The following is a 27850-nucleotide window of genomic DNA, read 5'->3' as shown; positions in this document are numbered from 1 at the left end:
GCACTAAAGGAGAATGAGGTGTCTACCACAGAAAGAGGGCTTTAGAAGAATCCATTAACATAAACAGTAGCAGCTTAGCAGTGTGGCTAAGCGTTAAGACTCATGCATTACATTGCCTGTGTCCTAATGTCTGCAAAGTGGGAGAAGACTGCTTCAATAGCATTGTCGAGGGGTGAAATAAATGTTAAACACATGCAGGATACGTTGCAAATAGTCAATATATTCTTTATTACTGTCGCGCCGTTGCTACCCTGAGCTTGTGCAGCAGCTTGAACTGAATCATGCATGTGACTGCAGGGGAAATGGCCCAGGTTGCAACAGCTATAAGAGGATGCAAAAACTTTCCTTTCCAACATCTCTTGGGGTGCACCAGGGATGTCTCTTGCTTTGGCTCTCGCTGGTAATGCCTACCTGGGTACCCCAAGCTTCCCAGATCCATATCAGCGAGTGGCAGGCACTGCCCTTCTGATCAACACAGACTACAATGACTTCTGTCTCACACTCCTTGGGCCACTGTCGTGGGGGAGGGGACACGGCCTCCAGACTGGAGGGGGTTAAGATACAGACAAGCAACCTTGACTTGTCTGATTACTGGAACAGTGGCATATAAAATCTTGCTGGCTTGTGTTCACAGAGCTGCTAACTACAGAGTACAAAAACGTCAGGAGCAAGGAGAGACTCTGAAATTGGCAACCATCTTGACTGACCATCAATCACTTGTGAAGGGCAGACTGGACAACAGCATTTAGACAAGCCAGGACTGTCACCCTGCCCTTGTGTACTGAAAAATAAGTAGATCCCACTATTGTACACTATTTACAAGCAGGGGTCCTGAGCTTCTCTTTGGATTAATACTGCACACTCTCCTGAAGGCACAGAGCCAGGGCCAGGGGAATAAAAGAAACCCAAGGGTGTGCTTTTTATTTCCAACTCTGGGGCAGCCTGCACTTCTCCCAGATATGGGGAGGCAGTATGTGAGGCAGGGAGGTACTGTTGATGGACACCAGCATCTGCAGCTTGCCCAGGCAGTCTTGCAGCGCGGCCTCTGGGTGCTCTCCCAGGCGAAGATCCAACGGGTGGGGGAGCTGTAGCATGCGATCGGCCAGCGCCAGGCAGCAGATGGCCAGCAGGGAAGGTGTGTAGTTGGTGAAAGCATAATCGGCCAGGCTCAGCTCCGCCACGCCCCGAGCCAGGGTTTGAGCCTCCAAGGCCCGGGTGACGTCAGCATGTCCCGCCTCCACGCGAGCGTGAGTGAAGTGCTCCAGGAAGAAGTTGATGGTGGGCGCGCCTAGGCTGAAGTGCAGCTTGTGTAACACGATGCACTCAAGGTTGCAGAGCTGCTGCCGAGAGAAAGCGCCACCGCACAGGGCCAGGAGCTGTTTCACGCGAGGTGGGTGCACCTCTACCTGCAACAGAGGACACTCTAGTTCCCGGCCTGGAGGTTTCCTGGGCCCCAAGCCCGCCCAGCCTTAAATCAGGGAGAAACTGGGACTTGAGCTCTATATCCTTCCAGCCAGCCTCGCACCTTTCCACGATTCCACCCTTAAACCACGCACGGCTGCTTTCGGTACAGCTTCTCTATCGACAGCCTAACTTTTAAAAAGTGTGTGATTGCGTGTGTGTGTGTGTGTGTGTGTGTGAGAGAGAGAGAGAGAGAGAGAGAGAGAGAGAGAGAGAGAGAGAGAGAGACAGACACAGAGACAGAGACAGAGACAGTGAGATAGAGAGTGTGAGAGATAGACAGTGTGTGTGTGTGTGTGTGTGAAAGAGACACACACACACAGATTTTAAAAACATGCTTCCCAGAGACTTAAAAGTGCTACACAGCTTTGGGTGGGAGGCTGGCTACAGCCTATCTCTTTGAGGTCTGTAGGGATTGTTCACTCTGTGAAACTATACGAAGTTAAGGCTGTGATCTGTAAAGATCTGCGAGCATCTGCCTAGATGAGTCCAGCCACCCAACGCTGAACTATGCACATTGGAGGAGAGGCTGGCTCCAAACACATCCCACCCTGCGCCTGGTGGAGGTACCTGCTTGCAAGCGATGAGCAGGCAGGTGACCCCCAGCAACTGGAAGCAGTCCGCAGCTACCGGGGTGGTGAGAAGGAAACGGTCCAGAGTGTTCACCGTCAGGCACAGAGACTCGAATGAGAGGCCGAACTGGCGGTGGACCGGCAGGAGCCAGCTGAGCAGCTTACAGCGGGATTCGGCTGTCACCTGCCGGGAGGGAGAGGGGAAGCGTGCTGCAGCAGGGGACCAAGATAATCCGGGGAGCTTTCCCGAACGGAGGTAGAGAGAAAAGGCTAAATGCACCGAAAAATGGGAAACACATGGGAGTGCAGACCTGGCTGAGTCCAGGAGCCCTGGAACGCCTGGGCTCGCGCTCGGTACTGAACGGCGTGCATCAGGGGTGGGGAAAGGTCCCTTTGCAGATGTGCAAACAAATTTAGGAGCTCCGGCTCTAACTTAGAAACTGTTGGACTCCTCTGCATTCTAATAAATTCCTGTAGCCCCCGGAACTAACGTACAGACTTCAGGTATCCCCCCCGCCCACTTTTCTCCATCTAAAGAGTGAGGTCAGTGGCCCAATCCTCGAAGATCCCTTTTGTTCCTAATGATGGCAGATAATGGGCTGCAACGACTAGGGCGCTGCGAAGGGCAGACAGCAGCAAAGAAGAGAGAGGCAGAAGCGCGATGGCCCGGGTCTGGCTCTGCCAACGGCCTCACTTGGGGCTGTCGCGCCAGAGACTCCCGCGGATGGAAAAGGCTCTCCTGCGCCTTGCGGAAATCATAGCAGCTCTGGCCGTAGTCTCGGAAGGTCTGGAGATCTAGCGCGGTCAAGGGCGGGGCAGGGCTGAGGAGGGAGCTGCAGTCCCGCGCCGTAGACGCCGCTGGGCTGTCCGCGCCGTCCGAGCTAGAGCTGGGGGACTCGAAAAGGTCACAGACGCCGGAGTCTCCCGGGAGCGACGACGCGTTCAGCGGCCGCAGCGGCTCCTTCCTCCGGAGGCGCGGGCGTCTGCTCTTCTTCACCGGGGCGCGGAGGTTCTGATGGCTGTCCCGCCTCCCGGCTCCCGCAGCGGGGCTGGCCGGGCTGGCAGGACAAGGGGTCACCATGATACAACGGGGTAGCCGCTCTTGGCGCCCACAACGCCCGGCTGCGGCGGGCCTTGAGCGTCGGCGCGAGGGAAGCGAGGAAGATCGGGTCCGGCTGCTAGCGCTGCTCTAAGTACCCGGCCTGAGCCTTCCCTCCACCACTCCCCCGGCCTCTCACTGGCTGAGCCCCGAGCGGCCCCCCGAGCCGCGCTTTCCCGGAGGCAGGGCCACTCCCCTCGCGTGCGGGCAACGCGTGGCTCCGGCGATGGCGCAGGGGCGGGGGGCGGGGGGGGGGGAGGAGGCGTTGCAAACTCGCGCCTCGCACCCGCCTTCAGCTGCGGGCTCCGCGCGCGTCTCGCGTCACCCTGGCAACCGCAGCCCGGGTCCTGGCGCCAGCTGCGCGCGCTGAGTGGAAGCCCTTGAAGACCACGGCTCACCTGGGTGAGCCTTGGGCCAAGTTGAGCGGTTCAGCCGCCTCCTGGGGGGGGGGGGGGGAGGGAAAGGCTGCACCCAGGGGACAAGGAAGGGACAGGACAGCTTCTTGTTCTTGGTTAGATTGTCTGGACTGGTGTGATCATCTTCTATGCCGACGACACTCGCCGACCCAGGTGGGTCTGCATCTGAGCTCCCGACCAAGAATCGGGCTAGATTCTGTCAGTACAGTTTTCTTCAGAGATCCATATAAAAGGACTATGAATTCATTTGAGTCTATTGCATTTCATTCCGCTGGTCTCGGGGAGCAGAGATCTGAGATATTATTCGCATCCGCTAAGTATGTACGTGGGAGCCCGTTCAGCCAGCCAGGTATTTGTGATCCAACACCGTGGAAAACTACCTCAAAGGATCGTCGCACAGCAAGCCTACTGCCCTCTGGATATTCTGTTCCTCACTTTTCATCCCAAGCCAAAAAAAAACCGAGGCTGTAGCCGTTTAAGAACGTAATGTCACAGGTGGCATTTCTGTCGAATTGCTCACAGTGTGTTCTGCTTTAGGTCATTAGCTCCTAACTCTGCCTTTCCTGGCTGTGCCGTGCGCCCTGGGGAGGGTGGAGGGGAAACAGGAATGCAGAGCTGGGGGCGGGGCGCACAGGCAGGAGAGAAAGAATGCGACTCCTTCTCCAGGCCTAACTGGTTTACTCCAGACTCAGGTCTTGACCCCGGCTGGAGTCCTTCTTTACCTTGAATCCTCAGGAGAGACTGTAACACTTTAGGAGAAGGGACCCTGGGGAACAAGAGGCTTCTAACTGACTGACCTTGTAATCATTTCCCAGATGCAAGACACCTAGATAAAGCTCAGCCAGGACCTCACAGAAGCACTCCAGTGGATGAGGTCGTTAGGTGCCATGAAATCTGCACACTTGGCCATCCTCACTTAATAACAAAGAGAGCCGAAACGTTTTTATAGTCTACGTGCAAATTCTGCCCCTAGAAACCCGGCAGAGAAGCCGGTGAGAGAGAAAAAGCCTGGATTCCGATTCTCGCCGCTGTTTCTAGTCTGTATAATCCTGAAGGAGCTTTTGCTCTCCCCGTTAAACCGCAGCACCTGTGACACCACGGGGGTAGGCTGAGACTCACCTGAGAAGGGTTTTCAACTTGCAAGTGCCTGGCTTTCTGGTTCCTCTCAGGTTGGTGGTAGCTAACCTTATGGGAAGATCAACAGAATCCACAGAAAGGAAGGTCTCATTATCAGGCTTCTTCCAAGAAGAGTGAGGGGGTAGGATCCAGGAACTCGGATTCTGCCTGCTGGTCCAGCTGGAAAGAGCACAGAGGAAACTTGTAAGGGCCAAATGTTCCTATTTAACGGTCATGTTCAGCAAGGCGTTACTCGGTCTCTCCGTCCTCGTCTGTAAAAGGATAATATTATTACTTGCCTCGAGGGTCAAGTGAAATCGATGTAAGAACTCGAATGTCCTTTTTGAATGTAAAATGGTGGGATGATTTTGAAGCTGATCCTAGGAGTCAACAATGTTATGTATTACACTGGAGGTAAATTTCCCCCCACCCCCGTGCTGAAAATACTTTGTTTTCCAGGGGTTTTGTCTGTACTTAGGGTGGATCTCAACAGATGTTGCCTGAGTTTCAACAAGGGGGATCCATTCAGTGTTTGTGGAATGCTTGTTGCTGTGTCTAATACAGGGAGGCTGAACAGGGCCTAATAAAGCTGATGTTCTGTTGGGGTAAAGAGCCATTTGTCATACGTATTGAATGTGATAAGGGTGGTAATAGAGGATTTGCTGGTTTTAAAGTTGCCGGAGTGTGTGTGGGGGAAACCTTACGATATCCACTTAAATTCAAATGTCAGATAAACAACAAATGCATTTTTTTAACCTTTTTTTTTTTTTTTTTCAGAGCTGAGGACCGAACCCAGCGCCTTGCGCTTGGTAGGCAAGCGCTCGACCACTGAGCTAAATCCCCAACCCAACAAATGCATTTTTATAAGTATGTCCCGAATATTGTATGCGACATAATCATAAGAAAAAAATGTTTATCTGAAATTTAAATACTATATGGAGCATTATACTGTAACAACAGGCTATTCAAATCCATTGGGGCATCCTGATACTTGGAGGACTTACCTGGGTGCCATGCAACTTCGTAGCAAGATCGGCCTCGCTGTTCTGGGAAAGGGTAGCCAAACATTGATCGTTAAACCAAGGTAGGGAAGGTGGGTGGACAGAAGAAAAGAGAAGCATTTGGGCAAGAATATTCTGTGTAAAAAAGGCTGTAGGAGGAGCTGGAAGCAAAATCCTGGGGCATCTCCTACAGATGTGTGTAACAGCCTGCCTAATGCAGAATGGCCATTGCAGAGTGAGGGGGTAAGAAGAAGCCGGGGGAGGGTATTGCTAATAGTTACATAAAACGTATGTGCCAGGTTCTGTTCTTCTCTGTGCATATTCTACTTATTCGATGTTTACAACATCTCCACCAGATAGCTTCTATTGTACCCATTTTTATAGATGAGAAAACTGAGGCATACATGAGCAGTAAAGATCGAGGTCATAGGTAGCAAAATTGAGCCTCCATTCTTGATGCATGCTTCAGTTACTTCAAGTGTGTGAAGTGCTTTGTGTCTACATTAAGGACTTAGATGTTACCCAAAGCCACCGAGGAGGGGACATGTCACTTGTTTAAGGATCACTTGGAGGCTGTAGCTGTTGCTCAGTGGTCCAGAACTTGCCTAGAATGTGTGATGCCCTGGGTTCAATCTCCAGAACTGAAAAAGTAAAATGAGAGGAAGGGGCAAGTTAGGCTTAGTAGTTCATACAAGAAAGGATTCGTGGAGAATGAGGGTAGAGATCAGAGATTTCAACTATATTTAGGAAATAGATTAAAGGGGTTTCAGTGTTAGAGGCTTGGAGACACCGAGAATTCAGAGTCTGGCCTCCACACCCAGGCAAGTGAGCAGGAGGTGATTAAAACAGTGAAACCTCCAGGAGTCTGGGTAAGGTCAAAAAGAACGTTGCAAGTTTCCAGCCAAGTCTTTTAGCTCGAACTCAACCAGGACCCAAGTATTAAAGGACACACTATTTAAAAAAAAAAAAAAAAAAGGCACACACAAGAGTAACAAGTAGCCTTTTGTTTTCAATTGTTGTTTAGTTAAAAAAAAAATCCTCAATCAAGATCTGACTGAATATTGACATAGCACATAGCTCTGCTGTGCTTCACGGAATCTGACAGAAAAGACACCCCAAAGGAGGTTTTCTGGCTTAAAGCACCCCACCAGCTATGAAGTCTTTCCACACAGGGGAGGCTTTGCTATCTGTTTCAACCTTTAGTGCCAACAGAAACCTTGATTCCAACTGATTGAACTTGGATGTAAAGCACTCCATCTAACAGTCGCTTCAAAGCTGAGGGCTAGAGCTGGGTGGGTGTGGTGGCTCACGCCTTTGATTCCGGCATGTTTTGAACTTAATGAGGGTGATACAGAGGCAGGCAGACCTCTGTGAGTTCAAGGCCAGCCTGGTCTACAGAGCAAGTTTCAGGACAGCCAGGGCTGTTGTTACTCTGAGAAACCCTGTCTCGAACCAAAACAAGAAAAGCTGAGCACTGGAATTTATTATAGGACTTCCACCTGCTGCTTCCGGGAAGAGGCCCCCTTCTCCGGTACTTGGGGTTCCTGGTGCTTCCTTCTGCAGACAGGAGCAAAGCAAAGCAGCCATCTCTGCATCAGCACAGTAGTCTTACCGCCTTGTCCCCTCTCTGAATGGTAGCTTGTGCTCATTGTTAAAAGCAATGTTTACTCTTACTAAATTATTTACTCACTCATCAAATACTTACCCTCTACTAGTATCAGCCACCTTTGTAAAGATAAATTTTATAACATCTCTTTCCTAGGCGGTGGTGCTCAAGTATAGTGGTGCATGTTTGGAGGTCAGAGAACAACTTGGGGGATTACCTCTTCCCTTCGTCCATGTGGGTCCTAAGGGCTGAACTCAGGTCACCAGCTTGGGGCAAAAAACCTTGGCCCGCTAAGTCATCTAATAGGCCCATTTTTCTAAATCCAAGGAATATATCTTCAAATAAAGTAGACTAACGTTCCTACTCTTAAAGTGTTCAATTTGGAGGAGTAGACCAAATGAAATGGTCAAATAATATTTAGACATATATTTAATATTTTAGATGGTGAGATAAACTGAGAAGAAGAAAGGAGTGAGAAAGAGGAACAGGAGAGCATGTAGAACAGGGGAATCTTAAGTTGTCACAAAAATCCGCGCTGACAAGTGACATTGGAGCGCACACCTGAAAGAGCTGGGGGATGGAGCATCTGTGTTATGGGGAAAGAGCATTTCGGGTAGAGGCAGCAGAAGCGAAGGCCAGGAGGCAGGAGCTTGTCTGGAGTAGAGTAACAGGTGGTAGAAGCAAAAGGTACACACACAGAGGTTCTGACAAGAGGCGCCTGGGTTTTGAAAACAAAATATACTGTCAGGGCTGGAGAGATGGCTCAGTGGTTAAGAGCATTGACTGCTCTTCCAGAGGTCCTGAGTTCAATTCCCAGCAACCACATGGTGGCTCACAACCATCTGTGATGAGATCTGGTGCCTCTTCTGGCCTGCAGGGACACATGCAGGCAGACTACTGTATACATAATAAAATATGCTGTCACAATTAATTTTGTATATTTTCTTTTATTAACAGGATTTCCAGAAACCTTAAAATTACATAGATGGAGGTCCGTGAGATGGCTCGGTGGGTACAGTGCTGGGTTCAGAGCCTAGAACCCACATAAGATAGAAGGAGAGAGCCTGCTACACAGAATTGTCCTTCACCATTCATAGCCCCCCCCCACACCATGTACATACAATAAAAATAAGTTTTAAATTATATATACGACTCACATCATACTCCTATGTATAGCATTGTTCAAGTTCAAACCAGACTGAGAATACATATATACATACAGGTGGTAGAGAAGACACAGAGAGACATGGACTCCACTGAAGAGGCTGCTGAAAGAATCCAGGTGAGAGCAGATGGAGTCTAGGACCAGGACAGGGTTTGGAGAGGTTGCCAGAAGCGGATAGAGTACAGGTATATTTTGACTATGTGCCAACAGGATTTTCGTAAAACTGTAGGGTGTGAGCAAAGGCTCATCCCAAGTTTCCCAGCCCAAGAAGCTGAAAGGATGGTATTGTCGTTCACTGAGATGGCGAAGACTCAAAGTGGAAGCTTGTATGAAGATGAGGATTTTGTGTGAGCCTGTTATTCTGAAGATGTCTGTCAAGAACCCACATGGGGAAGATGAACAGGTATTTGAAGCTGGGGCCTCAAGAATAAGGTTGGGGGCTGGAGAGATGGCTCAGTGGTTAAGAGCACTTGACTACTCTTCCAGAGGTCCTGAGTTCAATTCCCAGCAACCATAGAGTGGCTCACAACCATCTGTATTGGGATCAGATTCCTTCTTCTGGTGTACATGAAGACAGAACACTCATATACATAAAATACATGAATAAATAAATCTTTAAAAAAAGAATGAAGTTGGGTGGGGGAAGAGAATTTCTGTGTCATCAATGAATGAGGGTGAATAGTACCATCAACAATGACCAGGAGATTCTGTGCCTCAGTCTGCCTCAGTCTTTCTGGATGCAGTTGTAGATGGGACTTGTAAGCTGGCATCCCTACACACACTATGGTCTATTGATCTACCTTCTGAAAATTTCTACCCTGGACTGTTGCTGAGAAATTGGTGTCACACTCTCCTCAGTATTTGTGGTATGAATGATTTGGTCCAACTCCAGGGCTTTTCATTTGCCCTGTGAAAGGTCTATAACTTGTTTGTTAACCTCTCTGGAACTGGGACCCAATGCATTTTTTTCAAAGATTTATTTACTTATTAGGTATGCAGTGTTCTGTCTGCATGTTGCCTGCATACCAGAAGAGGGCATTAGATCTTATATATGGTTATGAGCTACCATGTGGGTGCTGGGAATTGAATTCAGGACCTCTGGAAGGGAAGTCAACGCTCTTAACCTCTGAGCCATCTCTCCAGCCTGGCCCAATGCATTTTAAAGAAGCTACATGAAAAACAACTTTAATAATGTAAAACCTAATTAAACCCAGGCTTTTTACAATGAAAGCAGCTTACCCATGATTGGACCTGGTTGTTCGCAGGTACAGTTTATAAAACATACAAGGAAATATTTTATTAATAGGAAAGAGCCAATGATTTGGGGATTTATTTTTGCCCAGTTTGGAACTTCAGCTTAAGACAAAGCTCCACTTTCCTCTTACCCCAGCTCAAGGGTGGGGAAATGCAGGAACACGGCATTTACATTGGTACCTTCTTTTGGCAAACAAAACCAGTGAGTTGCCACCCATCTTAGACAACTTTGTGGGGCCCTTAGTAAACCTTTAAACTCAGGTTGATGTCAATGAAAATTCTATTTACTTCTGAATCTTTTACCATGCTTAAGCTCCAAAACGGAGTGGTATGTAAAGTACTAGAAGTCAGACAAGTTTTGCTGGTATTTGCTAAACAAAGGGCAGGGATTTTTTTTTTTTTTTTTCCAGGCCATTTTCTAAATCAGATGTTTGACTTCTGTGGCTCAATGTCCACCTGGGGAAATGGCTCTCTTCTCATAGCCACCTTCCTGGTGTCTTGCCAATCCCCAGGTCATGAAGGGTTCAGTCCACACGCTCAAGTGTACCGCTTCCCTTGTGCATAGATGCGTTCTCTCTCCCGCCCACCTGTGGCAATCTGTCGGGCACAGGCAGTACCCAACAATGGCTCTAAGCATTTACTTCCAAGTTAAGGTGCTTGGGTTCCAAGCCCACCTGCAGCCACCAACTGTGACCCTTGGGCAAATCACACAGCCTTCTTGTTTTTCAGTTTCCTTAGCTGTTGATAAACAGGGTGTGGCAGTGGTAAGAGTAGCCCTTGAGACTGTCACGGGGATTACATCAGAGGTCATCTGCTCATGAAGTGTTCAACAGGACCTGGGCCTGCCACAATTATTTGAGAGTCTAGCTAAGGTATAACATATATGTCTTTTTGCCACCAACAATGGCTGAGGAAAATAAGTTTGTGTTTTTTTTTTGTTTTTTTTTTGTTTTTCAGTTTGGGATATGTGTTTTTTCTTCTGGTACCTTCTTGTGATAGCTAATCTTGGTTGTCAACTTGACTACATCTGGAATTAATCAAAACCCAAACAGCTGAGCACACCTGGGAGGATTTTTCTTGGATTATTTGAGATGGAAGACCCACCCTAAATCTGGTCCACGTCTTCTGGTGGCAACCCACATTGAAGGCTGGAAGGAGGCATCTTTCATGTTTGCCTGCTTGCTCGCTCTGGTAAGTTCATCTGTCCTGTTCCTGAGCCCTCTTCCTTCACTGGTGTCTGACCTACTTCTTCAGGATTCCATCACAGAACGGGCAGCTCTCTAGGACCTTCCTGGAACTCCAGCACCAGAGTGGGACGGCTGAGGCATTCAGTCTTGTGAACCAAACCACCACCAGATCCTTGGCCTTTCCAGCAGGGGACAGTCATTGTTGGACTACTTAGACCACAGCCTGTAAACCATTCTAACTAATCCCTTTACACACACACACACACACACACACACACACACACACACACACACACACACACACGGCAGGAGTGTTTTGAAACATCAAAGCCTTCCCCCTATATTCCCTGGACATATTTCTCCAGGAACAAGGCCACAACTTGTACTAATCTTCCCCAAATAGCCACCAACTGGGGATTCATATACATGAGACTTATAGGGGGCAATCTCATTTAAACCAACACATTGTTCTTTAAAGGACCTGAGTTCAGTTTCCAGCGCCCATGTCTGACAGCTCACAACAACCTGTAAGTCAGGTTCCAGGGGATGGAGGATCCTCTTCTGAACTCCATTCATGAATGTAAACACTTGAGTGTGCACGCGAGAGCGCACGTGCGCGCGCGCGCACACACACACACACACACACACACACTTTAAGACCTTCTGTAAGAGGGCCTGATCCCCTTTGGGAGAGAGGAGCTCTCTTGGCTCTTTAATTGCCTTTGAAAGCGCCATCACTGAAAATAACCACACTGGGAGGTTGGGAGGAGACAAATGCAAATCCCAGCAAATAATGACAATGGAATAGCAGCTTTGGGTGTGAGACTGGCTTTGCTTTGACTTTGGCATTTAGGGTTTTGGCACTATCCAGCCTTCATGAAGCTGGTGTAGGATGGTTATACAAAGACAGACAAGATACAAGGACTGTGGCATTGGAGATGCCATGGGTTGGGCTGCAGTATTAATGGTCAGCAGCAGCAGAGCAAAGGTAGCATCTGAGCAAGGACTTGTAACGGGAGTGACCAGGTGGACAACTGCAGGAACAGTATCTGTCAGAGAAATTGCACAGTGCAGAGGTCCTGAGGCCTGAGTAGGCCTGGTGAATGGAGGAGCAAGAAAGGAAGGTCACTGTGGCCAGAAGAGGAATCGGGAGGGAGCAACCGACTGGGCTAGAGAGGCAGTGGAGACAGATGGAACAGCTATTGTCAGCGTTTGCTGTGCCCTTCAGCTTATTAGGATGCACCTCATTGCAGCCTGGAATTGTCGCCTCCTTCAGATGAGTTAGGCTCAGGCTCTTCTTAGGTTCGAGAACAAGATCAGGCAGATTCAAAAGTTAACTTTCCACAGCTACTAAATGCAATACGAAGGACTCAAAGCCGAGTCCAGGATTCCAGTGTGGTGTCCGTCCTCTGTGTCATTCTCCACTCTTAAATGCTGAAGGAGAGTCAAATGAAAGCCCCGGCCCACCCTTGAACCAACGCCACGAGAGGAGAGCCATGTGGAGGGGACAGACTCCCCCAAGGCTGAAGAGCCCCCAGAGCTGGGTGTCTTTTCTTGGGGTCCACCTTGCAGAGTCTGTGGTGTACAAGACAGGCAGGATTCCCTACCCCCAGTGTGTTCCAAGAGGTAAAAACTAATTGAGAATCAGGAGTGATATGAAAGGAAACAAGGCTTTGAGGCCAGAGGAAGCATGAAGCTACATGAAGAAGGGTGGGCACAGTCTGCCCTTGACCCTGAGAGCACCAGTTGTATAGACAGGTAAGTTTACTTTTGCTGAGGAGTGCAGTTTTGTCTATTGGGCTGCCTGGCTGACGAAGAGAAAGGTTCAGAGAACAGTTGGCCTCGGACTCTGGGGTGGCGGTGTCTTTGTTCTTGAGGCATGACTCACAGCCTGCTGGAGAGTACAGCTTGTCTGTTCACCGTTCACCGGAAGAAGCGTGTCTACGACAAAGTATTCAAGGAAGCCTTTAAAGCTGCTGCTGCTAGGATGCAACTGGACCTTGCTGCTGTGGCTGTCCTTTTGTGCTTTTATAATGTTTTATATACCACTTTAGCTTTTACAGTGGTGTAGAAGACATACCATTGTCCTGAACACAGAGGAGACCTGGGGACACTGATAGCAAAATCAAATCAAATCACAGGGTACAGACCAAAATAGGGCAGCCTCATCATAAGCTTTTTGTGTTTTGTTTTTGTTTTTTGAGACAGGGTTTCTCTGCATAGTTTTGGTGCCTGTCCTGGATCTCGCTCTGTAGACCAGGGTAGCCTCGAACTCACAGAGATCCACCTGGCTCTACCTCCCAAGTGCTAGGATTAAGGTGTGCGCTACCTCCGTCTGGTGTATAAGCTTTTGAGAAGATGAGAAGAGGCTCCAGGGAGACCCCTCAGGATGTGATAGGATCCAGCCTCTAAGTATATTAGCTACATGGATTTGATGGCGGGGCTGCGTCGTCTTCTCGTATAGCGTGCCTGGATGTTGAAGTCGATCATCCAGGAACAGTGCTTCCTGGTGTCTTTGGAGACTGAGGAATTGCTTCCCTCCATAGTCTCACTGCATCTGTGTAGGAAGATCATTACTCTCCTGCTTCTGTATCCACTTGCAGGAACGCACGTGACTTACTTTTCCCAAGGGGGCAACAAGATACCCGACTAAAGCAGTTTAAGCAGAGACTCTATTTAGAGGTAGAGTTGAAGGGTCGAGTTCATCATGTTGGGATGGCATGGTGGCAGAAGCATCTATCCAGTCAGGAAGCAGAGAGAGGTGAAGGACGCTGTTTAGCTCCCTTTCTCCCGTTCTTCAGTCTAGGTCCCCAGCTCATGGAATGGGGCTGCCTACCTTCAGGGTGGGTCTTTCCACCTCAACTAACGCAACCTAGAAACCCTCCCCAGACATGCTCAATGGGGATTCTAAATCTCATCAAGGTGACAAGATCAATCATCACAGCACAAGTGAGCCATCTACAAATGCTCCGAGGTCCAGGCACAGTGCTTGCCTAGGTTTTATATCATAATATCAGTTTCTAATCCACAGAGCCAACTGGCAATTATAGTGTTAGTAATATGTAGAACACAGGCTTAGGAGACCCAAGCTCAACACTACATGCAGGACTGGGTTCCTTTGCTTCCATGTGTCCAGAGTTGCCTACCTCTCTAAGATGACAGTTGCATTTTGCTTAGTGGGACTAGCTAGAGACTCCAAACTATAGTCACATTCGACTCTTTGCTCTTAATTCCTTGGTCCTTCGCCACGATCCACCTAAAATTAGAGATGGCTACTAAGTGTTACGTTCACTTCCCTCTACACAAAAGGTGAAAAGGGCAGCGTCCTTTACTCATTCACCAGTGAATGTTAAAACTAAACACCTATCGTAATACTCAAGTCATCGTGGTAGGTTCCTAGCATAGTCATTGTTGATTCAAACCACTTCTGAGTGTGTTGTCTGTCATTCGCCGAATCCTTGCCTTCCTCACTACCCAAGCCCTGGTTCTCCTATGGTCGTGGTACTCCCAGTGGGCCAGTCTGTGACAAATCATTTATTTATTTTTGTATAAGATTTCTACATTTAATCTAAAAATAAATGTACTTGAAATTTGTTGGGAAATGAGAAAATCCCTCCAAGTAATGAAAATAGAGTTTCAAAGATCAGTGAGAGGGCTGGAGAGATGACTCAGTGGGTAAGAAAGAAAGCTGAGTAAGCCCTGAGGAACAAGCCAGTAAGCAGCACCCCTCCATGACTTCTGCATCAGCTCCTGCCTCCAGGTTCCTGCCCTGTTTGAGTTCCTGTTCTGACTTCCTTTTGTGATGGGCTGTGCTGTGGAAGTGTAAGTCAAATAAACCCTTTTCTCCCCAAGTTGCTTTTGGTTATGGTGTTTTCTCATAGCAACAGAAACCCTAACTAAGAAATAGGACAAAAATTGATTCTCCAAATGTCAAGGACTGCTATTGGATGGGATGGTTATGCAGGAAATCAAAGCAGTTAAATTTCAGATAGTAGACACTGGCCTTGGCCTGTGACACAAAGATGCACAAAACATGAATGATACCAAAGAATTTATTGTAAATGTCATGGCAAATACACCAAACATCATCATCATTACAAAGGAGCTAGAAAAGTCCATGTTGAAAGTATGTGCTTTTTTCCCCATCATCTTCAAGTGAATGGCTAGTACCAACATTTCAGGTAACGAAATACTTCATGGATGGTCGATCTTCACATCATTTCAGGCCTGTATCTTTGTCTTCACTTTAAAAGCAGTTAACCATGGATCTCAGCATCAATTATTCTCTGTTTTTATCAATTCCGTAATGATCTGCAGAATCTTGTCATCTAGGAGAATGGAAAAATAAACCAAAATACGTATGAAAAAAGTGTAACACTGGCGAATTTTCCAATGCACATATGTGTAAACAAGAGGAGCACTTCGTTACAAGCCTGCCTTAAATTAGACTGCAAACTAACACTAGGAATGTACACTATGATAACAGAGATGTCCGGAAAAGTCAAAATTGTTGCTCTTCAAGGGTTATGTTAATGATTATTAAGGTTATCGTATGCCTACTTTAAAAAGTTAACATTTTGTAAAAAAGAAATTAATATTTGAGTACGTATAAGCAAAGGCCCCAAATAATGAGATATCTGTGTTTTTTTTTTCTTTTTGAGACAAGGTCTTGCTATTTTGGAACTCTTGATCCCCCTGCCTCAACTTCCCCAGTGCTGGGATTACAGATGTGCACCACCAAGCCCAGCCTGTTATTTCTATCACCAACTAGTTCTTTAGAAACTCCTTCAAGAAGTTCCTCATTTTTTTTTTCCACTGAGCTGAAATACACGGAAGGTTTTATTGAGTCTCCCTGTTTTGCAGTGTGACAGGATTTTCACCAAACAGGCAAGGATGGCAATCATTTTAATCTCTCCAGGCTTGGACCAAGGAAACAAAAATCCTAAGAGGGAAGTGCTCCCAGCGAGGTGTCAATGGGGAAGTGAGAAGCTATCTACTGACAAACAGAGAGGTGACATCATTTGCTAAGGTGGGTTTATTAACACCACTCTTGTTTACACAGCCCTGGAATTGTGACTTCCTGTGACTCTCATGGCCGGCCCTCATAGAAGGCTGTTGCTGCAGGGTGGCAAGACTGACACTTTACATTTATATGAGGTCCCAGGGTTCCTGGTCACAGTGGCTGTCATGAGACTTTTGACCTGGGCCCATGGTCTGCCTCTCAGGTGCTCGGAGCTAGAGTTGTAGGAAAGAAAGGAAGAAAGGAAGGATGAAGTACAAGTGGAGGGAGAGGAGGGAGGCTACTTGTTGGAAGTGGATCAATGTGTATCTAAAGGACCATTCATGTGCAGAAGAGGAGAGGACACAGGAAAGCACAGGGGTAACTTCTTCAAGAGTGTGAGTCACTGTCACAGCTTTGCTTCACGGTGAAGCCACAAAGGAAAGTCCCTAGTGTATCACCCTCCTTCCCAATAAGCACTGAACACAGAGATAAATCTTAGCACTGTTAAAGCAGAAAGGCCAAACTTCAGTGCTTACGATGCAATGCCATGGGAAGACTAGTGTACCAACTAGAAATACTAGTTCTAAAACTTGACTCTAATGGAGAGAAGACCACTGGCTTACAGAAACCACAGTTATAAAGAGCATGTTAAATCAAAGCCCGAGGATGCAACCAACTTAATCCCAAGTCTGGGACATCCTAGGGTTTATTCCAATAACTGCATTTAAAAAGGCCAATGGTAGGAGAGGAGAAGTGTCAACAGAAATAAAACCCATCACAAGTCTCTGCAGAGGCATCAGTATGCCCGGGACAGGGCACTGCGCCTTATATTACTTTTACAGTTGTTAAGAGGAGACGATGGATATTTGGGGATATACTCCCAAGTTAGGGGAGTACTGCACCATGCCACCTACAAACCAAGTGTTTATTTCAGGCTTCTGTTAAAGGTTAATGCATTTACTTATACCAACTCCTGACTGTGTATGTGTGAGAAATGCATTGGCAGAGAAAACAGATATGATAAGCCAATGAATAGCAAAATTTATTTTTCTCTGTGAAATGGACAGTTTAGAAGTAAAGTTAAGGAGACCAGGAGTACAGATTTTAAGAGAATAAGCTATATGAGATGAACAGAATTTAGCATAAGTAGATTTTATTGAAATAAAATTTTGTTAATAATTACACCAAAATTATGGCTTCAGTGTGTGTGCTACAGGGTATTCCAGTGTTAAATCACAATTTCTAGAATCAATCTCTCAGATTTTTAAAGTTTTAAAAATATATTATCATGTATTTATTATCTATCATCTATCTATACACAAATATATTATCTTCTAAATGTATACTATGTACAAATGTATGCCTTCTTTTACTTGTATCACAATAAAATACTTACTTTCAAGGGACATCTTTGGATTTTCAAGTTTTTTTCTTAAAACAGAATCAATGAGAATTCTCAGCTGCTTAAAAATAACAGCTATCTTTACTGGGGCCTGTTGAGAGATGTCACATTGGACAAAGTTAGCCAGAGTCATTAGCATGTGTTTAGGTAAGTCAATCTAAGCATATGCACCCCAGGATTTACCATAAAACACAAGGAGGAAAGCATGCACAAATTACCCAGGCTGCCCTGGGAGCTCAGCTGCACAGGCCTCTTGTTGGTCTGGTCTGCTATCTCCTGCCACACTAAAGCAACTTATTCCAAGAATTCTTTGTTTCTGTTTATGTAAGACTCTAAAACTAAGATGTTTGGGAATGATGAGGGTAGTGGAGAACGGTTTGAAACAGGGTCTTACTATGAATCCCTGGCTGGCCAGAGTTCATTATGTAGACCAGCCTGGTCTTCAACTCAGAGATCTTCCTGCCTCTGCCTCTCTGCCTCCTGAGTGCTGGAATTGAAGGTGTAAGCTACCACACCTGCTCAGAGGAAAAATCTATAACAGCTGTATTGAGGTATAATTTATAAATCCTAAGAAATTACTCATTTTAAGTACTTAATTTCAATGATTTTTGGTAAATTTGTAGGTTTTTTTTTAAACCAGTATCGGTACAATCAATTTTTAGAGCATCTCTTCCACTCCAACTTCTGTGCATGAACCAACTATTTTTTTTAAATGCACAATTCGCTCCTTTGGCTCTAGACACACAGCTATAATTAACAGGATGTGTGAGAGTTGCTTTACACCTGTCAATATTAATGGGGCTACAGAGGGGGGGAAAGCTTACCTCCACAAATAAGCATAGGTTGGCTTACTTTATCCAGAGAAGAACTTTCCATGTGTTAAAAACTGTGACTCTGTTTGGTTTTTGTATGGAAAGGCCAAATTGTAGTAGAATAAGCCCGAGTTTGGGGAATCAACTACCAACCAACCCACGGACTCTAGGAAGGCTAACCTCTCCCTGTGTCCTCACTGTCGCAAACTGAAGCCATCTTCTGGGAGAATCCATATAAAACAGGTGCCAATATACCTTGCAGGCGGCAATTATAATGATTATCAATAAATATGTTCGGTGATAGGAACATGATTTTCAGAGCTAACAGATTTAAAACCACATTTAAGAGAAGATGAAGTTTTCTACTGTAAACCACACAGGAAGCGATTCCGCAAACTTGAATGACAACTTTAAAATCTTCCTCAGTGAGACTGGAACGGGACCGTTTTCACGTGCTGAGTAAGGCAGGCGCCTGGACGGCATACCTGAAAGTAGATCCAGCCGTCGACAGAAAGCAGCCGCTCTCGGTGCTGGACTTCTATGTCGCCTCCAAAAAGCAAAACTGGAAAAGGGGTGATGAGGGTGGTTTCTCTCAGATAGACTCTGGCATACCTCACCTACAAAAGACAAGAGGGGACAACTTCATCGTCGGGAGATTTAGGGATTCATTCAGCTGTTTTTCATGTATGTATTTTCTTTACAAATTCAATAGAAAAATCATATATATATATATATACACGACCATATTCCTCTACCCAACATCTTTTCCTTTCTGAGACAACCACTTTTACTGACACACTCTGGGAACAGACAGATTATTAAACAACGTCCACCTGTTATACATGTCTGTAGAAAGGGTGAGAGCCAGGGGAGAGATCTGACTGTCTTTCGCTTATTTACTGAGAGAGAAGTATTTTGGGTTTTTTGTTTGGTTGGTTGTTTTTTTCCTTGATAAACTGCATCTGGATTTCAAATGTGAACAAAATACTAGTTCTACTTGAGCAGACAGACCCCACCAGGCCATGTGACCTTGCGGTGAGGGAGTTCCGGAACTGCACACCGGGGTTGGAGAGTGAGTACTTTACCTTCTCCTGGTACAAGAGCCAGCCGTGAGTCTGTAAATCCCGGTTTACTGAGGACGGGTGGACTTGGGCTTTGCCTTGGGCTGTCTCCACCATGCAAGCCAGTCTTTCCGTAACGTCCACAGACTTTGTATACATGATCTTCCCCACACTGTCATACAGTCCAGCAGTCAGCACAGCTTTAAGAAGGGCAATATCTTGAAAGGAGAGCGTCTGCCAGGCTTGTTTTCCTTCCCGGCTGGCAGAGGCTGTAGGAGCTGAAAATCCTGCCGCCTTAACCAACTTTATTAGCTCCTGCTTCACATCCTGGATTTATGATAGATGAGACATAATCACAATTGATTAGAGTAGAGAAGTTGCCAAACAACTGTGAAGTGCATAGTACTGTTTCCTACAAAAATAGGATGCCAAAGCACCATTTGATTGACTACGGCCAGAAGCTTGGGTGGGGAGCAAGATTCTTGGAGGTGAAGGACTAGAAGTCAGCTGTTCTTTGATGGACTTTGATGTCATAAAATATAAGTCTCTGAGAGCGACGAACATGGGTCTGACCACATTTGCACTCACATTGACTTAAATACAACCCTCCTTTAAAAATTTATTTTGATTTGTTTTTAGTCAGGGGGGATAACATTAGGAAGAATTACAGGGGAATCTTGATAGTCAATAACAAGCACCTTCTTTATTTGTCTCTAGAAATTTCTTCCTAAAGAATTTGGACAAAAGTTTACTGATGGCAACTTCATCACTTAAAAAATACTTTGCTCCTTTAAGAGTGCCAATCAGCAGACCATCCAGCAAGGGCGGGGCTTTCCCAAGCACAGTCTAAGGGAGCCACAGGGGGCATTTACCCTGGGATGTCCTTTAGGTTTGGTCTAGAGCTTAGCCTGACTCCCGGGGAGGAAAGGCAGCTGCTGTAAACACAGAGCTGGCAGAGATCCGGACCCCTGAAGGTCAGGGTGTGAAGAAGAGGCTAGGAGAAGGAAGGGTGTGGGAGGCCATCTGGAGGCTGGGGACAGTTAAAGACAGAAAAGGAGAAAGGAGTAATTTGAAGATAGCCACCTGTGGGCCAGCTAACTGGGATGTCCACATACTGAATCTCAGCCAGCTCAGAAGTGGCTACTTCCAGAATTCAAGAAACCCTACAGGACAATTTAACTGATTTCTTAAAAATCACAAATAGGGGAAAAAGTTGATTAACTATAGATTAAGAAACTTAGGGGACATATCAACCAAATGTAATGAGTAAATCTTGTGTGGATCATGATTTGAATAGCTATGACAAAATTATGAGATGACTAGGGATATTTAAATACTGTAATTTGATATTATGGTTTGTTCGTCTGTTTTAAAGGTGTGATGTAAAAGAAAAAAATGAGTTCTAATAATCTAGTATCTGTACTTACCTAAAACGTAGTCTCCAGAGCAGACAGTAAAGTAAGGGGACTATAAACACAACAATACTGGCCACATGTTGCTAACTAATGGATGTGAGGAAAATGGGAGAACTGGAGTTCATGGTCCTATTCCATTTACCTTTTTACATTTCCGAAATTTTCCATGATTAAGCAAAATAATAACTGAGTACCAGAGTCGGCAAGAACTGCAGATAATACCCTTTGTGTCATTTATTTAAAAAACCAAAGAATTAAAAAGTTAACTATCCTATTCCCAAGCTAGTGTTATTTCTATGAAACCATGCTGTCTCTTTATAAAAAACATTTCTTGAACACATCATGATTCTAAGAGCAGGATTAAGAATTACCTCGAGTGTCAACAGTGACGTTCTATTGAGAAAATTCCTCTGGCAGTATGTGATTTCAGAACGGTAGCCTCCTTCTTGCTGCGCTTTCTTCCACCTAGATAAAAGTGTCAATGGAAAAAGGCTACCACGGCTCCTTCCAAGCTCTTTTTCAGAGCTTACCACAAGTAAGGTTTAATAAAATCATGATCCGTTACGAAAAAGGGGTCTTGTCTACTGTAGCAGGTACATTTATATGTGATATTCAATTGCAGTACTTTTAAGTATGACAGAAATTATTAACTTGATTCAAATTTGAGAAATAAACATACATAATAACAATAACTATGTTGTTGTTCTCTGTTTTTGGTTTTTCAAGACAGGGTTCTTTAGCTGTCCTGGAACTCACTCTGTGAACTCAGAGATCCACCTGCCTCTGCCTCCTGAGTGCTGGGATTAAAGGTGTGGGCCACCATGGCCCATTAAGCATGCTTTTCTTAAATGAGTCTCTAATATAAATGTATCTTGACAGATTAAAAACATGAAGAACAAATTTAACTGTTGAAAGCATACTTTTAACGACAAAGATACATTTTTTAAAAAGGTCGAGCATCTACAACCTCTGGCTTATTGATAGCAACCAGGTTCTTTCTTTACCCTAGATAGGCATTGTAGATGGTGAGGTGGTCTGAATCAGCCACAGCCAAAGATGACTTTGCAAGGTCTGCTTCATCCTTCCGACCAATTGGTGTGGTAAAAGGAGACTTCTCCGTCATAACTGCTGCTAGTGTTGCCTGCCCATAAATAGAATTGATCACTAAAGAGGTTGTTAAAAAATAAATCGTAAAACAGTCACAATCAAGTTATCCATCTCCTATTTTCAATGCATTTAACATTGCTAACTTACCATTTCATAACTTTAGCTTAGTTGCTTTCATGGAACTCAGAAAACCTATTCTTTATCCTTAGACCATGTCTGTGATTTAAGGAAGTATCAGAATCAGGGAGAAAACTGAAAACGTGTCCAAGGGATTGTAGTCTGCCATTTAGTTAATGACAATCTCAAAACTATAGCTTAGGACTTAGACTTCTACATTGCCAGTTTTCATTGGTTACAATGCCTTTCACGTGTAAGGTGGGGCCCTTTCACCATCTAGAGACACAGCTAAAAGATGTCATGGCTAAGGAAGAGGGCCTTCACCAAATGCTGATTTGTGTGCTGCCTACATGTTGGATTTTTCAGCTGCTATAATGTGAGAATAAATCACTGTTGGTTATTAATGAAGAAAGACAACAACCAAGTTTTGACTGGTGTTATGGCACAGTGGTAGGCTCAATACCTACCTAGCAAGCATGACACATTATTTTAAAAATGTGTAAGGGGGACTATACAATCATCTACTTGTTGCAAGTTCTCAGACAAACTATAATAGCAAATGGTGCTTTTTGAACTTAGCAAGTTCTAGGAACCACCTGACTCCCTCCCAGAAATCCCCAGTTCCTGCTCTGTTATCATTGCACTGGGAACTGAACCCACCGCCTCATAAAAGCTCAGCAAGCTCTGTGTCTCTGAGCCACTCTCTAGTCTCATATTTACTTCTAATACTAGAGAAAAGGAGGCCAGAGTAAGGAACCCCATTTTCTCTGTTTGGAACAGCCTTGACTTGTGCTCAAAGTCACCACTCGATAAAGAGGGCACCATAAGACCACATGCCCAGAGATTCAGACAGATAGACAGGGCTTATTTCTGAAATAGAGAAAATAGATTCTAAGAATTACTAGCTTAGAAAGGGAATTCAGATAAAGGAAGTTTTCCACTCTATTAAAGTCTATGGTGTCAACAACTTCCTACAAATTATTACTTATTCAATTAAGTAAATGTTTCAGGTTGGCTACTCGGTAGCAACACTCACATAACGGTGTTTTTCTTTTTCTTTCTTTTTATTTTTTTTATTTTATTTTATTTTTGAGAGACCAGGCTGGCCTTGAACTCATAGAGATCTGCCTGCCTCTGCCTCCTGAGTGTTATGACCGGCTATAATATTTTTCTATATGTAAGTAAATGGAGAAATAGATTTTTAAGTATATTATTATAAAAGGTTAAATATATTTAAAAATTCTCAACAGGTATTCAGGCCACCTAGGTTTTAATGATAGCAAACCCATTGTATTTTGTTAAGAAATTAAAGTTTAAGTGGCTCAGTGGTTAAGAGCACTGGCTGCTCTTCAGAGGACCCTGGTTTAATTCCCAGCACCCACATGGTAGCTCACAACTATCTGTCTGTTCCAAGGGACCCAATATCCTCACACAGACAAAACACCAATGCACATAAAATAAAATAAAATAAATAAAAAAATGTAAAGTTTAAGGCAGGTAGTTGTGGCATTTGCCTTTAATCTCATCACTCAGGAGGCAGAGGCAAGTGGATCTCTGTGATTTCGAGGCCAGCTTGATCTACAGATTGAGTTCCAGGACAGCCAAGCTTACACAGAAAAACCCTGTCTTAAAGGTGGGGGCGGGGGAGAAAAAGAAAGAAATTAACATTTAAACTTGTTTCCAACTCATAATAATAATATCCCAACCAAATGGCAGGTGAAGTGAAGTAGTGGCAGTATTTTACTTACCACTGGGTCGAGACAGCCAAATATGGCTCCAAAAATGAGCATCTTGCCAATTTTGACATTGACAGGCAAAGCAGCCAGGTGCTGGCCCAGCGGAGTCAGCCTGGGTTCACTTAGTTCACAGGCTCCAATTTTCCGGAGTAAGTTCATTGCATTGCTGATTACTTGAAGCTGAGGAGGGTCTAAGGCTTTGGAGAGGAAGTCTTCAGGAGAGCCAAGATCACACTTCTGCAGTGGGAAAGAGACCAGAGGGTATCAGTGCCACCAGGAGGTAACACTGGAAATAAGGTCCAAATTCATCAAAACCTTGAGCAAAGAGGGTAAATGGGTAAGGCTATCTATCTTAGGCATTGAGCGTGAGGGTTGGATCTCCCAATCTGTAGAGTTTAGTTCTTCAGTACTGATTTTTATTGTTAGAAATCTCAGAATCAAGAGTAACTTTCAGTCTAGTGGTCTCTCAGTCTGAAATTTTGAGTTAGGTGAATCTTTGTTTAGGAGAGCTGTCCTGGGCACAGCCAGATGTTCAGCAGCAGCCTCATCTCTATACACTACATACCAGCATAGCCCCTGCTCAGTTAGGACAGTCAAAAACACCTTCAGACAATGCCACAAGTCCCTTGGCAGGCAATACTGCCCCCATGAGACTGCTGCACTAGGTTATGAGGCTGTTTGAATTATTTATACCTAGAGTAGTAGTTCTCACCCTTCCTAATGCTGAGACCCTTTAATACAGTTCCTCATGTTGTGGTGACCCCTCCACCCCCAACCATAAAACTGTTTTCATTGCTACTTCACAACTGTAATTTTGCTACTGTTTTGAATTGTAATGTAAATATCTGTGTTTTCCAATAGTCTTAGGTGACCCCAGTAAAAGGGTCATTCGATTCCTAAAGGGGTCACGACCCACAGGCTGAGAACCACTGCCATATAGACTCTACATCAAAATCAAAGCACAGTGCAGATATTAAACATACAATACTTGAAAAACATAAAGCAAATGAATGTTAAGAACACTTAAGTCATAATAAAGAGTGAGGAACGAAAACCTCATACCAAAACCTCATACCATAACGTGAAGACATAGTTCCTCCAGAGGCACACGCAAGATTTCAGGTACAGAATAGTCCAGGAAACCTTCAAATCTAAAGGACAGGTACAGATCATGAGGAATGCCAGCCAGCACTGATCCGTGTGCTGAGAATGTCCCCCAAGGGCCGGCTTACCTTTCTCTCGTGTACAGCCGAAAACAGAAGCCGTCTCGGACCCGCCCAGCTCTGCCCTGTCGCTGCAGAGCACTAGCTTTACTGACAAAGGTCTCCACCAAGGAACTCATCTGACTGCTTTCATGGTACCTAAAGACATGTTTTAGGAGACAGTATGTGGATAACTGACTTCCAGCAAAACCAGAGAAAGCTGGAAACACCATCAAACTCATTACTATTGTGAACAAACATTTCTTTTTTAGGGGGTGGGGGGTTTGACACAGGGTCTCTCTGTGTAGCTCTGGTTGTCCTGGAAATCACTATGTAGACTAGGTGGCCCCGAACTCATAGAAATCCACCTGCCTCTTATTCCAGAGACTTGGGATTAAAGGTGTACACTACCATGTGTGGCTGACAAACATTTTTTAAGTCATATTTCTTGATTAAATATTTTAGCAAAATGCTTATCCATACTGCCAAATGAAAACCTTTGCTACAAAAGAAATGATTTGCTCAATTCATCTTTCCTCAAACTGATCTGACCGAGGGACCTCTTCATTTCAGTTAATACCTACTAATCACACAGGAAGGTGGTGTGAACTGCCAACATTAAAGTTAAAGCACTGCTCCCAAGACAGTCTAAACCCAGGACATGTTTCCTCTAAAGACACACAGCTTGTTTTAGAACTGATTTTCTATTACATAGCCATCTTTTCCAAACCCTGCTGTAGTTTTCTGATATTGGGGACTGTATACAGACTACAATGAACTAACGGTGGTCTCCACTGTTTGTGCAGCACATGCTAACGCACACACTACTCGGAGAGTAGTACCATTTTGTGGAGGTTCGTTCAGTTAAGACATCTGTAATGTTCGGGTTGAGATATACGGCATTTGCAATTGTGAACTCATTTTCTTCATTAGCACACAGGATCTGATGATTAGGAGGGCTGTTTGGCTCAGATTGGAGATCTATGTCCAATTCTTCAAAGTCCATGCTTTTATCGCAACCCCATAAATAATGCTATGTTAAACACTTTATTTGATAAGCAAAATATATATATATAAAAATGTATGCTGTGAAATTCTGTCCAGATAGCACTTGTAAGTAGTGGTACACTGGCATTATTTTTGGTAAAATCCAAGGTATGAAATTCAGAAATTTATTCTCTGATATTTTAAATTTACCTACATTTTTACAAAGGCTTTTTGCTTTGGGAAGAATTATAACCTCTAGGATCTGGATTTCCCTAACATGATTCTGCAATTTCTCCAAAAAACTCAACGTTACAAATTCCCACTGTGAGAAAGTTAAACTTACTTATTTTCTTTTGTTCTTCCAGTATCAATGACAAACACAACATCAGGAATAGTGATTCCCGTCTCTGCAATATTTGTTGCTAAAACAATCTGCAAATAAACAAGAAGCTAAAGTACTTTGACACTGACCCTGAAATTTCTCTAGACAGAGCTGAGAGTCTTTAAAGGTGACTTTTAAGAGCAGGGGAGGGAGGGACCAAAAGAAAGCCACTTTCAATTATAGTCACAAAAATTTAGAGTTTTGCTCCATAATTTTAATTTGCTATACTGTTTCATCAGCTCATCTTAAAGAGGTTGTTAGATAAAAAACATTTCATTTCATTTTTAATTATGTGCTTGAGTACATTCCCACACTCATGAGTGCCAGTGCTTGAGCAGGCCAACACTGCCCCCTTGGAGCTGGAGCTCCAGGTTATGAGCCGCCTGATGTGGCTTCTGGGAAGTGAACCTGGGTCCTCTGCAATACCAGTGTGTGATCCTAACTGCTTAACCATCTCTCCAGCACATGACAGAGATTCCTATTACAACAAAAGCATCACTCCCTCATTCTAGTCAATAGCTTAAATCTGACAGTGGATCTGGGAACAGGGTCAGAGAATCAAGACCATTCGATTCCACCCTATACAATCGGTTACTAGGAGAAGAAATATTACTGAGAAGAGTGAGGTGGCTGTTCTGGTCCCCAGGTTCGGCAAGTCCCTTTACCCCTGGACTTCAACACCTCTGCTGTAAATGAGGAGGTGCAGTAACATGGTATTTTAGGTCTAGCTTTAAAATTCTTAAGCAGCGACGGTGGAACAGTACAACCTTGTGCACTTTTGATGTTCTTGTTGAATCCTTGGAGGTAAAACCTCGGGGAAAGTCCAGGTCAAGTCCAAGATGCACTGCTCTATTTTAACTGTGTTTTCCAATACTGACTGACTGCTCCCAGATTTATGAGGTCCTTAGAACCTGCGTGATTATTCTACTTTGGCAGTGCTAAGATTTTTTTGTTAAGGTGAACTCTTCAAACAAAATCTTTCTTACAGGGAAGCAGATCAGAGCAGTCTCAGGATCTCTGGAGTTCTCAGAAGACCACCAGATTAATAAAAAGAAGGTGAAGTTGAATGGTGGTCAGTTTAGGGATGAGGACTCAGGTCTTGTGCATCAGTCAGGCTTGTTCTGACAGTTCCCGCTTCCCAAACTGTCTCACAATGAAATATATATATGTATACACACACACACACACACACATATATATATATATATATTTTTTTTTTTTGGGGGGGTTCAAGACAGGATTTCTCTGTGTAGTTTTGGTGTGTGTCCTGGATCTTGCTCTGTAGACCAGGCTGGCCTTGAACTCACAGAGATCCGCCTGGCTCTGCCTCCCGAGTGCTGGGATTAAAAGCATGCTACACCACCGACTAGCATAACTATATATTTTTAAATAATTTCTTCTGAGAGAAAATTCAAAACCTGAGAAATTCTTTGTCTAGAATCTCTCCATTCAGAACTATGCCCAGAGGGCACTAATTATTTCCATAAGCTAAGGTCTGTGAACTACAGTCAGGAATGAAAAACTGGGGCTGAGGATATAGCTCAGTAGTAGATAGAACACTTGCATGGAATGAGCACCATTCTGGATTCGACTATTAGCATATTAATGAACAGAATGAATGACTAATTGAGGCGGAAAGAACCAATAGTCTAGAATAAGAATCCTCCCAGGACTTAAGTAGCTCTTGACATCCAATCTCTTTCATGATGCTTTCTTTATTTTTTTGAGGCAGGGTCTCTCTACATAGTTC

At 44.7% G+C, this 27850-nt stretch overlaps 2 protein-coding genes and 1 long non-coding RNA gene across 4 annotated transcripts in view; 1 reads left to right on the top strand and 2 right to left on the bottom strand.

The window, feature by feature from the left end:
• Positions 1 to 213: 213 nt before the first annotated feature.
• On the bottom strand, positions 214 to 3331 carry Ccno (cyclin O). Its single transcript, XM_052742818.1, has 3 exons — positions 2728 to 3331; positions 2032 to 2217; positions 214 to 1406 (listed from the first exon to the last, which is right to left on the bottom strand). The coding sequence occupies exons 1-3, from the start codon at positions 3112 to 3114 to the stop codon at positions 921 to 923; spliced, it is 1059 nt and encodes a 352-aa protein (XP_052598778.1). The 5' UTR covers positions 3115 to 3331; the 3' UTR covers positions 214 to 920.
• A 135-nt stretch (positions 3332 to 3466) lies between these two features.
• On the top strand, positions 3467 to 14792 carry LOC128113540 (uncharacterized). Its single transcript, XR_008219528.1, has 4 exons — positions 3467 to 3534; positions 5442 to 5531; positions 8229 to 8839; positions 10648 to 14792. It is a non-coding gene; the product is annotated as an uncharacterized LOC128113540 (long non-coding RNA).
• Positions 14793 to 14911: 119 nt separating this feature from the next.
• Positions 14912 to 27850, bottom strand: part of Dhx29 (DExH-box helicase 29) — a 47178-nt gene continuing 34239 nt past the window's right edge. For both annotated transcript variants that reach the window (XM_052743293.1, XM_052743294.1), the window contains 10 exons: positions 26062 to 26150; positions 24762 to 24890; positions 24605 to 24680; positions 23542 to 23766; positions 21574 to 21710; positions 20941 to 21034; positions 19179 to 19481; positions 18579 to 18710; positions 17276 to 17372; positions 14912 to 15205 (listed from right to left, as the gene is read on the bottom strand). In XM_052743293.1, the coding sequence (XP_052599253.1) occupies positions 15153 to 15205; positions 17276 to 17372; positions 18579 to 18710; positions 19179 to 19481; positions 20941 to 21034; positions 21574 to 21710; positions 23542 to 23766; positions 24605 to 24680; positions 24762 to 24890; positions 26062 to 26150 (1335 nt within the window). In that variant the 3' untranslated portion in view covers positions 14912 to 15152. The remainder of the gene's footprint in view (positions 15206 to 17275; positions 17373 to 18578; positions 18711 to 19178; positions 19482 to 20940; positions 21035 to 21573; positions 21711 to 23541; positions 23767 to 24604; positions 24681 to 24761; positions 24891 to 26061; positions 26151 to 27850) is intronic.

The sequence above is a fragment of the Peromyscus californicus genome, unplaced genomic scaffold, assembly GCF_007827085.1.
Source record: "Peromyscus californicus insignis strain IS unplaced genomic scaffold, ASM782708v3 Scaffold_18__1_contigs__length_77618521, whole genome shotgun sequence".
Lineage (NCBI taxonomy): Eukaryota > Metazoa > Chordata > Mammalia > Rodentia > Cricetidae > Peromyscus > Peromyscus californicus.
Note: the sequence above shows the minus strand (reverse complement) of the source record. Positions and strands in the feature narration are given on the sequence as shown.